The sequence below is a fragment of the Desmodus rotundus genome, chromosome 8, assembly GCF_022682495.2.
Source record: "Desmodus rotundus isolate HL8 chromosome 8, HLdesRot8A.1, whole genome shotgun sequence".
In the NCBI taxonomy this organism is placed as follows: Eukaryota; Metazoa; Chordata; class Mammalia; order Chiroptera; family Phyllostomidae; genus Desmodus; species Desmodus rotundus.
Genome location: NC_071394.1, coordinates 73,586,990 through 73,599,768, shown reverse-complemented (window position 1 = coordinate 73,599,768; position 12,779 = coordinate 73,586,990). Strand labels below are relative to the sequence as shown.

Sequence of the window (12,779 nt, the reverse complement as noted above, 5' to 3'; positions counted from 1 at the left end):
GATAATAATAGAACCCCCTCCCAGGGCTGGGAGGTTCATTTGAAAATGCCTGCAATTTTAAATAATATTATTATAATTTTCACTACTAAAAACCAAGCAATTGCTACAGACTTTTTCAGGGTGGATGTTCTCAAAGGCCACGTTCAGGTACTGAATGGGTGGTGAGTAGGTTCTACTTTGCCTCTGAATTCTATAAAAGGGAAAGAGTAAGTAGCTATGGTCATGAACAAACTTTGTCTGAATGTTCCAGTTAGTCATAACACCACCAAGCTTGTCTGGAGTGCTTTAAACTTTCAAAGTGCCTTCACCTCTATTTCTTATTTTGAACTTTATAAGTTTTAATGTGCCAGAAGTGTCATATCCCCATTTTGTAGATGAGGCCACTGAGACCCAAAGAAAGGACGTGACTTCTCTGTGGTCACACAGCTGTACAGATCCAAGGATCCAGATGTGGAGTTCCTGCTTTCTATTGCCCCAAACAAGTTCCACAACCTTACAAAAGTATTCATCAAAAGGTAAAGTTTAAACAAAAAGCCCTGAAATACAAGCCAGCTCTGCACACAATGCTTCAGCTTGTGCATTTCATGGTGCGAAGACTTCCATGACATCAGATTGGAATTGTAAAGCATCTGCAGTGTCTATCAGCACAGTCTGGCTGCCTCGATGGATCCCTCTGTCAGTCCTCGAAGCCTTATATTCTACTGAGGTTGGTCAAAAGAAGCACACTTTTAAGAAATTGAAAAATTTTATAACAGTCCTGGAAATAAAAGTCCTGGTTTTTATGGCTTGGGAACAATTATTCTAATGACTGTTACCTTTTCAGACTCCTGAAGAGTTTAATGCTTTGAAACACAGAAGAGATTTATCAAAGAGAAAGTGATATATTTAAATAAGGAAAGTGTGTCCCTTGGTGCTGGCAAGGACTGAGGATGAAGGAAGAAGGTATGGACCTACCAGAGTCAGACATCTGCCTGTCATCCCTTAGATTTCCACGAATATTGTGCCTGAGAATTATTTGTAGAATTTTCCACTTTGTTCCATTATAATGCCTTTGTTTTGTATTACAGCCAACTGAAGTCCTGCTTTGTTTGTACACAAATTCATGTGTGTCTCCTTCCTCTGCAAACACAGTGGTAAATTATTGATGAAAAGTATATTAAAAAGAACCAGGACTATTTTTTTTCTGTAATTGGATATTATTCTATTTTACAATTTCTTCCCTCTGATTATATAATACCCAATTCCTACAAAATTGTGAACACTGCCTATTTTGCTGGTTTCATTAATTGTTTTCTTTGTTTTCCAATGAATAAATATTTTTTGAGCACCCACAGTGTGTCAGGCTCTTGGGGATAAAATAGTGACTGCACATTTTTGTTTGGTCATAGGGGACCAGAAATTATTTTCCTTTGATGCATAGATCATGAGATATGTAACATCAAGTGACCTTCCCACTTTCCCAATCAAGATAGAACAGAGATAAGGCTAAGGGATCAGTCTTTTGCATCAATGTCCAGTAGAACTCTTTGATGACAGAAACACTCTAGAGTGTGTTGGCTGTTGGGTATGGCTGACACTCAAGATAATGGAACCATGACCAGGTGTGTTAGCTTCAAGGACAGGTTTTAGAAGAATAGAAAAGAAAATAGGTTGCCTTTACAGCCTTTTAAATTACTGGCCCTGTGGCCTTGGACATTTGATTAAGCTTTTTGACCCCAGCAAGTAGAAGGAAGGAAATAAAACTGAGATCAGAGCACAATTAAACTACATAGAGACTAAAGGAACAATTGTGAGGATTAATAAATCCAGGAGATGGTTCTTTGAAAAGATAAACAAATCAACAAGCCTTTAAGCAGACTCACCAAGAAAAAAAAGGGAGGACCCAAATAAACACAATCAGAAATGAAAGAGGAGAAATTACAACTGATTCCACAGAAATGCAAAATATTGTAAGAAATTACTATGAACAACTATATGCCAAGAAACTTGAAAACCTGATTGAAATAAATGAATTTCTAAAATATATAATCTTCTAAAACTGAATAAATTAGAAGCAGAAAGCCTGAACAGACTAGTAACAGCTGACAAAATTGAAGCATTAATCAAAAAGCTTCCAGCACACAAAAGCCCTGGACTGATGCTTTGACAGGAGAACTTTACAAAACATTTAAGGAAGAGCTAACCCCTATTCTTCACAGACTATTCCCAAAAAATCCAAGAAGAGGGAAGACTCCCAAATTCTTTTTTATGAAGCCAGCATCATCCTAATCCCAAAACCAGATAAAGACACAACAAAGAAAGAAAACTACAGGCCGATATCACGGAAGAACATAGATGCTAAAATCCTCAACATAATATTGGCAAACCACATCCAGCAATATGTTAAAAAGATCATACACCATGATCAAGTGGGATTCATCCCAGGGAAGAAAGGATGGTACAATATTTGCAAATCAATACACGTAATACATCACATAAATAACAGCAAAGACAAAAATCACATGATCATATCAATAGATGTAGAAAAAGCATTTGATAAGGCACAACACCCATTTATGATAAAAACAGTCAGCAAAGTGGGAATATAAGGAGCACTCCCCAATAAAATAAAGGCCATATGTGAGAGATCTATAGCCAACATCATGCTCAAGGGGCAAAAACTAAAAGCTTTCCCACTAAGATCAGGAACAAGGCAAGGATGTCCACTTTCACCACTCCTATTCAACATAGTATTGGAAGTCCTAGCCACAGCAATCAGACAAGAAAAAGAAATTAAAGGCATCTAAATTGGAAAGGAGGAAATGAAACTGTCACTGTTTGCAGATGACATGATAGTGTACATGTCACTATGTACATATGATGACATGGAAAATCCTATAGACTCCATCAAAAAACTACTCAACCTAATAAGTGAATTTGACAAAACAACAGGATACAAAAGCAATATTCATAAATTGAAGGCATTTGTGCACACCAACAATGAAATATCAGAAACTGAAATTGGGAATAAACCCCACTTGATGTAGCAGCAACAACAAAAAGTAAAATACCTAAGAATAAACCTAACCAAGGAGGTAAAAGATCTGTACTCAGAAAACTACACAACACTGAAGAAAGAAATAAGGAAGACACAGACAAATAGAAGCATGTACCATGATCATGGATTGGAAGAATTAACATCATCAAAATGACCATATTAACCAAAGTAATTTGTAGATTCAATGCAATCCCTATTAAAATACCAATGACATACATCACAGATATAGAACAAACATTTCAGAAATTTATATGGAACCATAAATGACACCAAATAGCTGCAGCAATTTTGAGAAAGAAGAACAAAGTAGGAGGGATCACAATACTTGATATCAAACTATAATACAAGGCCACAGTAATCAAAGCAGTCTGGTACTGGCATAAGAACCGACGCATGGATCAATGGAGCAGAATAGAGAGCCCAGAAATAAACCCAAGTCTCTATGGTCAATTAATATTTGACAAAGGGGGCAGAAGCATAAAATGGAATCAAAATAGCCTCTTCAACAAATGGTGTTGGGAGACCTGGACAGTTACCTGCAAAAAAATGAAACTCGAGCACCAACTTACACCATATACAAAAATAAACTGAAAATGGATAAATGATTTAAATATAAGTCATGACACCATAAAAACCCTACTGGACAACATAGGCAGGAAAATCTCAGATATTACACGCAGCAATATTTTCACTGATGTGTCCCCTAGAGCAAGGGGCATAAAGGAAAGAATAAACAAATAGGACTTCATCAAAATAAAAAGCTTCTGATGGCAAAAGAAAACATCAGCGAAATGAAAAGGGAATGAACCATATGGGAAAACATATTTGCCTGTGATACCTAAGACAAGGGTTTGATCTACAAAATATATAAAGAACTCATAGTACTCCACTCTAGGAAGACAAACAATCCAATTAAAATGTGGGCAAAGGGCCGGAAGAGACACTTCTCCAAGGAGGATATACGGTGGGCCCAGAGACATATGAAAGGCGCTCACACAATGAGGTACCATCTCACATCAGTCAGAGCGGCCAACATAAACAAATCAACAAACAAATGTTGGAGAGGATGTGGAGAAAAGGGGACCCTAGAACACTGTTGGTGGGAATGCAGACTGGTGCGGCCACTGTGGAAAACAGTATGGAATTTCTGCAGAAAACTAAAAATGGAACTGCCCTTTGACCCAGCAATTCCGCTGCTGGGATTATACCCTAAGAACCCTGAAACACCCATCCAAAAGAACCTATGCACCCCAATGTTCATAGCAGCACAATTTACAATAGCCAAGTACTGGAAGCAAGCTAAGTGCCCATCAGCAAATGAGTGGATAAAAAAATTATGGTACATTTACACAATGGAATTCTATGCAGCAGAGAGAAAGAAGGAGCTTATACCCTTTGCAATGGCATGGATGGAACTGGACAGCATTATGCTAAGTGAAATAAGCCAGGCGGTGAGGGACAAATACCATATGATCTCACCTTTAACTGGAACATAATCAACAAAAGAAAAAAGCAAACAAAATATAACCAGAGACATTGAAATTAAGAACATTGTAACAATAGCCATAGGGGAGTGGGGAGGGGATAGTGGGGAGAGGGGTCTATAGGAGCTACTATAAAGGACACAAGGACAAAATCAAAGGGGAGGGTGGAGGTGGAGGAGGGAGGTGGGATTGGCTGGGGTGGGGTGGAGGGATGGGGAGAAAATGCAGACAATTGTAACTGAATAAAAATAAATTAATTAATTAAAAAAAAAGAAAGGGGCTCAGCATCACTAGTCATCAGAGAAATGCAAATTAAAACCACAATGAGATGTAACTTCATACCGGTCAGAATGGCCATCCTAAACAAAGCAACAATCAACAAGTGCTGGCGAGGTTGTGGAGAAAAGGGAACCCTAGAACACTGTTGGGAATGCAGACTGGTGCAGCCACTGTGGAAAACACTATGGAATTTCCTCAGAAAACTAAAAATGGAACTGCCCTTTGACCCAGCAATTCTATTGTTGGTCTATACTCTAACAATCCTGAAACACCAATCCAAAAGAACTTATGCACCCCAGTGTTCATAGCAGCACAATTTACAACAGCCAAGTGCTTGAAGCAACCTAAGTGCCCATCAGCAAATGAGTGGATCAAAAAACTATGGTACATTTACACAATGGAATTCTATGCAGCAGAGAGAAAGAAGGAGCTTATATCCTTTGCAACAGCATGGATGGAACTGGAGAGCATTATGCTAAGCGAAATCAGCCAGGTGGTGAGGGACAAATACCATATGATCTCACCTTTGACTGAAACATAATCGACAAAAGAAAAAAGCAAACAAAATATAACCAGATACATGGAAGTTAAGAACAAATTAACAATAGCCAGAGGAGAGTGGGGAGGGGACAGTGGGGAGAAGGGTTTTCAGGAAGTACTATAAAGGACACATGGACAAAACCAAGGGGGAGGGTGGAAGCAGGGGAGGGAGGTGGGTTTGGCTGGGGTGGGGAGAAAATGAAGACAACCATAATTGAACAACAATAAAATAAAAAAAAGGTCATATATTTACATGATGGAATACTATGCAGCAGAAAGAAAGAAGGAGCTCCTTTCCTTATGTACAGCTTGGATCGATCTGGAGAGCATTATGCTAAATGAAATAAGCCAGGGGGTGAAAGACAATGGATAAAGACAACAAATGTGGATTCTGAGGCCTGGATAGGTAAAATGAGCTTCCCAAGGTTATAGAGTTTGTCTGAAAAGTGGCAGTTAGACCTGGGATCAGTTCTCTCTGCTTACTGTGCTTTTCAGCTATGCACTCTGCTGTACCTGCGATAGGTTTTCTATTATAGAAGGTCAGCTTCTGGACTAGTTCCATTTCTGGCTTGAAAACCTGAGTAAAACACATTTGATAGGGTGGTATAAAGCAGAATCTTGAAAGATCAAGTACAAATTCTGCTGACTTGTTCATTTTAACTTACAGTGATAGAGGAAAAGAAAAACAAAGAGAAAATAAACCAATACATGGGGTCAGAGGTGAACATACCTCTACAGGCCCACCTGCAAAGGTATATTTTTGCTTTTATTTTTTTTAAATCATCTGAAATAAACAGAGAATGTATCAAATGTTTTCCTTTTCTTGGATGGCTTTTATTGGAATAATACAGTTTGCCTAATCTTGCCAGATTGCATTAATTTATGCTAATTTATATTTTACCTGCTCTCAGCTTTATCTTTGCAGTTAACAAAAAGTATTTCATTTGAACGTTTTTGTAGTTTTCCAACATTAAGCAAGGAAAAGTCTTAATTAGAGTTTCGTCTCACAGATAAGTGATAATCTTGTTTGCATTAAAATTAAGTAGACAGGCCTCTATTAAGAGCTCACTACGATGTTCAGATTCCTTACAAAACAAGGGGAAAGTGTTCTTAGTACATTTTTGCCAAAGCTACAGCTTGTTGTGACTAGCAATAAGACTGCTGGTTCCTTTCATAGGGTCTTTTGAGCACCTGCCCTCTGGTTTCTGCCCGCAGCTGGAAGCAATGCAAAACCTCATTGGGGCTGCAGCTCCCACATTTCTAGTCCAAGACAGAAATGTTTGTATGAGAGAAACAAGCTGCATGAAATGCACAGAAGCTAGACATCAGGCAAAGCAATAAGTGGGTTATAGAAACAGCATAGCAGTGGACAGAGAACAGAATCAGGACTCAGGAGACATGGATGCTAGGCTGTACCCTGACTGTAAAGGGATGAGATTTTAGGAAAATTCCTTCATTTTTCTGGATCTCAATCTTATCAGCAATAGAATGAGGAAATTAGACAAGATTTCTTCCAGCTCAAATATTCTGTGCCATAAATATATTTAATGATTCAACTCAACCAATGGTATTTGTCTACCACTATTCCCATAATTACTGAGTACTCTGTTTACCGGGAGGCATAGGAAACTCCACCTGCCTGTACAGTGGCCCCTTGTTATTTGCAGTTTTAGTTACCCTCAGTCAACCATGGTCTAAAATACTATATGAAAAATTCCAGAAATAAACAATTCATAAGTTTTAAATTGCATGCCATTCTGAGTAGTGTAATGAAATCTTGTGCTGTCCCCTCCATGCAGCCTGGGACATGAACCATTCCTTAGTTCAGTGTCTCCACCCCTTATGTGCTCCCACCTATTAGTCAGTTATCAGATTGACTGTTGAGGTATCTCAGTCCCACTGTTCAATTCAGCCTTATTTACTTAATAATGCCATATTAACATAACTTTTATTAGAGTATATCATTATAATTGTTCTATTTTATTATTAGTTACCATTGTTAATCTCTTACTGTGCCTAATATATAAATTAAACTTTATCATAGTTATGAATGTATAGGGAAAACATAGAATATAGAGGGGTTCAGTACTACCTGAAGTTTCAGATACTCACTGGAGTCTTGGAACCTATCCCCTGTAGATAAGAGGGGACTATTGCATACTCCAAGTGGAGGACCAAATAAATGGTACATTTGAATACAAAGAATATGCTTGGGAGTGGGATTTGGTATGCCTGGGAATATTTTATTTTATTTATTTGTTTTTCTCTGCTTTGAGGTATTTATTATACACGGCATCTTTGCCTTTTAGTCAGTATCTAGATTCCTTTGCTGGAAAATTCACAGGATAAAATACCTAGTGGATAACTTATCACCTTTCCTAACACGTCCCCCTTTTTTTAGTACTAAATATTTTATGTGCTAGTGGCACTCCTTTGGCCAGATGTTAGTGTGAGAAACTATATGAGGTCTAGTTATCTTCAAGATAGAGGAGTCTGAGTTACTATACTCAAAGCAGCATCAACCTGATATTAATAAGCCACTTGGAATCAGTCGGACCTATTAATATGGGAGATTATGATTATAAGGGAGGGATAATGTTGTCTTCCTGGGAATATTTTAGATCCTCTTATAAGAAGTATAGTTTCTGATTCCTGAAAGGGCTGCTGTGCAAGATGATCTTACTTCTAGGACGCTTCTATGGCCTGAGTCATAGGATCATCTAATGATGCCGTGCTGACAATCCAGGTCCAAGTGTCACATTTTGAATAATTTATATATTTTTTCACTCCTTCAGACCAGTCAATACCTTTAGACAGGACTGATTTAGAGACAACTGATTCATTTCTAAGGCCACACTATTTTGTTATAGTAAGGGAGCACTATCCCAGTCCCTATTGTGATATATTTATTTCCTTGACATTTCTCTTCTCTCCCCTATCCTACCCACTTCCTCCACAGACTTCCTTTTATACCCAAGAGCTTAGCAGTCTCCTGGTTCACAATTTCCTTTGTTTTCTGACATCTACCCAGATTTTCCTCCCCTCCTCCATCTCTAATACCTACTTACCAAGGAAGAAAAAAATGGACAGACACACAGAGTGGACTTGATGAGTTTACCATAACCACATTACAAGGAAGGAAAGAAAAAAAGCTCCCCTCTAACTAGGATGTAAGACTTCCTCTGACAAATCATAAAAGTTTTATTAATTAATTGATAGCCATTCCCCAAAATGGTGTTTCCAAGATCTCTACCTTGAAATGCTGAATCTGATCGCTGTCTTCATCATAAACAAGAATGGGGGACAGAATTCAATTTTCCTGCTTCTTTCTTGAGACAAAACAGGGATGAACATTAAGGTCTTTTCAGAAAAATTACTAATGAGTTCTAGGCCCCCACAAGATCTGTGCTGCCAAGAGCTCACAAAGATAGAGAAGCCCCCAAACACACTCTGCTGAGATCATTAACAACTGCCAATCTCAAAACATTTTCTTGCTGCTCACTGACACAGTTCCTGCAATCTCGCTTTCCTTCCCACGTCTATAAAGAGCTCTGGTCTTTAAATTTTTAAAAAACTAAAAAGAACAAAAGAAAGATAAAGGATAGTAGTGGGGTGGAGGGTAAGGTGAGGTGGAATTATAGACCTCAGCAGTAAGTACCAAAGTTCTGAAATGAAAACAAGAAATGAGCCTTTTAGGACCTTGAAGGGAGCAGAGATAACATTTAAAGCAGTGAAGGAAAACCCTCCAAAACATGAGCAGTAAGGACCATCTTCAATTCACTATCAAACTGGAGCATATTCAATTCTTGTATGGGAAGAGTGATTCTTTGAAAAAAAAGCAAAAATAAACATTTCTTGTAGTCTCCTTTTCTGAAAATTTGGTTCTGAAGTATTAGTACTTAGTCCACCTCAGTATAATATTAAAATATGCCCAAGATTTTGTTAAGAAATGACAGTAAGAGCGGCATTACACTATCGGCAGTGAGAATATTATAAGAGAAATTGTTCTTACCTCTGAACCATGATCTTGACTCATTTAAAGGGACTGGAGAGAACGTGCAGGACAAAGGACACATGTATTCAGCACTTGTGGTGTCTGTGTGTGTGTTTTCTCCAACTACAAGCTGGTGGAAGTAGGGACCTAAAACCCCCCTGACGCCTTCCGCTGCCATATAATCATAAGGAAATGACCTTACTGTTTGTTGCTCTGATTAGAAACAAAAGCCTTTCAACATGAGTCAGGAGAGCAAGGAGAGGGAAAACCTAACAACAAAAACCAAACACTTCTGCTATTGCTTTTGGCCACCTAAAGTCTCCATGTTTTGTATGTTTGAAGCACATGATGAAAAGTTTATTGTTTTCTAAACTTCATTGATAATGTTTGATCTGGGCTGGATATTAATCAGAGACGGACTATGCCATCTAAGAACTCAAACTTCAATTTTGACTCTTTAGCTTCTGTGTATGCTGAGTGAGGTAGGTAAATTAATGTATACAAATAGAAATAATATTGAACTCCACTTTGCTTTTACATTCAGAAAGAAACCATAATTTCATGGGACAACCTTTGTGCTATCAATCAGTGAGGGTAGTCACAAACAAAAATCTTGGCTGCAGGACTAGTCTCAAAAAAGGATTTATTTCATAATTTGCATTTAACAAAATAATTCCTATTGAAATTACTCAATGGATAAGTAATAGATAAAAATACATTCAAGGTGAAGGAGAGAAAGAAGTATGAGGGGGGATTCCCCCCAAACTAGGATTATCTTCTAGAGGTCAGGCCCCTTGCAGTACAGGCTTCCCCAGCCAGGTGAGCATTCCAGGAGCCCTCTGTATCAGTCTACCAGCTGGCATTGTTATGAGAGGCTTCAGTGAATTTTTTTTGAAGACTCTTTCAATGTGTTTGCCCATTTCATGATGGGTGATTTAAGAGTGCACCTGCCCACATCACACCGAGTGTTCAGCAGTTTTTGACCAAAAACTGGCATGACCCCCATGCCTCACCCTCCCTAATCACCTGATCTCACCTCCAGCAACTTCTTTTTTGTTTCCCTGGGTAAAAAACATCCTCAAAGGGGAACATTTTGCTGATGTGGAGGAGGTGAGACAATAAACGGCAGAAGCACTGGAAGGCATCAAAATTGATGAGTTCAAAAACTGTTTTGAGCCATGGAAAAAATGTCTTGGTAGGTGTTTTGTATCAAATGGAGAGTACTTTGAAGTTTAAATATGTAAGAATAAATATACAAATTCTTATAAATAAATCCTGTTTTTTGGGTCCTCCCTTGTATTACACAACACAGGAAAAATAGTAAATCCACTTATTTTTAGAATGGTTAAGTAAGAGCCCATAACAAGGTACCATGTTTCTTCAATTGTAAAAAGAACAGTCTGGAATTATGTGCAAGTTGTGTGGTCTGCAAAGAATATGAGTTCTAGAGTGAGACAAACTTGGTGTTTTGTAGCTGTCTGTCCTTGGAAAAGTTAGTGGACTGCTCTGAGAATTCATTTCCTCCTCAGTAAAATGGTGATAAAAATCCCTACCTAATAAGGAGTATTGAGGGATTAAATGAAATAATACATGCAAAGCATATACATTTAATACATACATAGGCATATATACATACATATATACAAATAATACATACATAGGCATATACATTTATGTAAATAAAGGGTCAGGTGCCTTCTCATGAACCCCCCAAATATTATTCCTCAGAAATGAGGAAGTAGCTTTATTTTCAAATTTTATTAAAACTCTAACTTCCTTGAACTATAGTGTATTTTTGAGGAAGAAACAGCCTATTACCAAGCTTGGATGTTTATGGAGGCCATTCGATTAAGTCAGATGACAAAAGATGACAAAAAATTTACTACAGATTTAGTAATTATTTTGTGCATGTGACCTGACAGTTGGAGGGGTTGGATGTTAGAATAAACAGGTTACTTAAACATTACTTTGAAAGGCTATGCAGTAGGTGGTTACTCTGGGAGACTGTGTATGTACATCTGCAGGATTAATGGAAAAGGAAGAAAGAGTCATGCCATAATATTCCCAGTGAAATATCACACATGGAGATTCAAAAGGTGCTACAGCTCAAAGTACTGAGACAGAAACAAAGGTGCTGAGCTTAGGAAAGCCAAAAGGATGACTTAGAGAAGGACTTTTGTTTCAGGTCCAACACATGGATGTAGGTGAAGAGACTAAAAAAAGAGGGAGAGTGCAAGACTGCAATCATTCTAGTGATTAACCTACAAAATAACCTTGAATGTCAGAACTAGTCTACTGTTTCATCTACATTCCTACATTTTTATATATTCAAGTTGGCCCAAAACATTTGTTTTGAATATTCTTATTGGGACAATGGGAAATTACTTTATAGTTGGAGAAACCTTCTATTTGGACATATGAGTAGTAAAAACTCCATAAATGATGACTTTTCTCACTGGGTTGGATAGACTATTAAGAGAACTCATGGGACATTTCCTATGGTAAAAACTTTTCACTGCTGATGGACAATGACAATTTTGATAAACAATTTCAGAATCAGGGCAATAGGAAGGGCTAACACCATGAGATGGCCAACTTGAAGGGCCCGAAGGCTGCCAGACCAAACACAGAGGTGGGGCAAGGTCAGGTTATGGCCGTGGAAGCACACGAGAAGGTTAAAACTAGGAAATAATCAGAGTGCTTGTTGTTTTTGCCTGTTCAGGGTCTGTTTCACCTTTTTCTAGTCACAGATCCCTGTTTTCCAATGAGGTCACCATCCAAATGAGTAGGATAAATCTAAATTTATGCCCCCATATCATGGGAATGTGTGGCTCAGGAATAACCTGATATTCTATTCCTGTACCCACTAGTTATAAAGATCATGGAAGAAGGAGTGTTTGTTCTCATTTGTCCTGGAGTCACAAAGCTGCAAGAATGAGAGCCTGAGGCTCCCAGGATACCTCACACTGGACAGAAATGTTGGGGAGAGACAGACTCCAATGACCATCTGAATCACTATAATTTTCACTTCTTCTTAACCTAGTTTTAATATTTTACTGTTTTGAATTCAATGGAATGTTAATTAATTAATTTTAAATTTATTTTTCAATTATAATTCACATACAATATATTAGTTTCAGATATACAACCCAGTGATTAGAAATGTATATACCTCATAAAGTGATTACTTCAATAAATCTGACACCACACATAGTTATTTCAATATTATTGACTATATTCCCTATACTATAATTTACATCCCTGTGACTATTTTCATAACTACCAATTTGTACTTCTTAATCCTTTCACTTTTTTCACCCACTCCTTCCAATCACCTTGCCATTTGGCAACCATCAACTTATTCTATTTAAGAGTTTGTTTCTGCTTTGTTGTTTATTTTACTTTTTAGATTTCATATGTAAATGAAGTCATATGGTATTTGTTC

General features: G+C 37.7%; 1 protein-coding gene across 7 annotated transcripts in view; it reads right to left on the bottom strand.

The window, feature by feature from the left end:
- FRMD4B (FERM domain containing 4B) overlaps positions 1 to 12,779 on the bottom strand; it is a 428,456-nt gene that overhangs the window by 150,352 nt on the left and 265,325 nt on the right. The window contains exon 1 of one of the 7 annotated variants that reach the window (XM_045192105.3): positions 9,353 to 9,428. The exons of the other annotated variants lie outside the window; for them this stretch is intronic. Within the exon in view, the coding sequence (XP_045048040.2) occupies positions 9,353 to 9,376 (24 nt within the window). The 5' untranslated portion in view covers positions 9,377 to 9,428. Of the gene's footprint in view, positions 1 to 9,352; positions 9,429 to 12,779 lie in introns of those variants that run through there. 7 annotated transcript variants of the gene reach the window in all.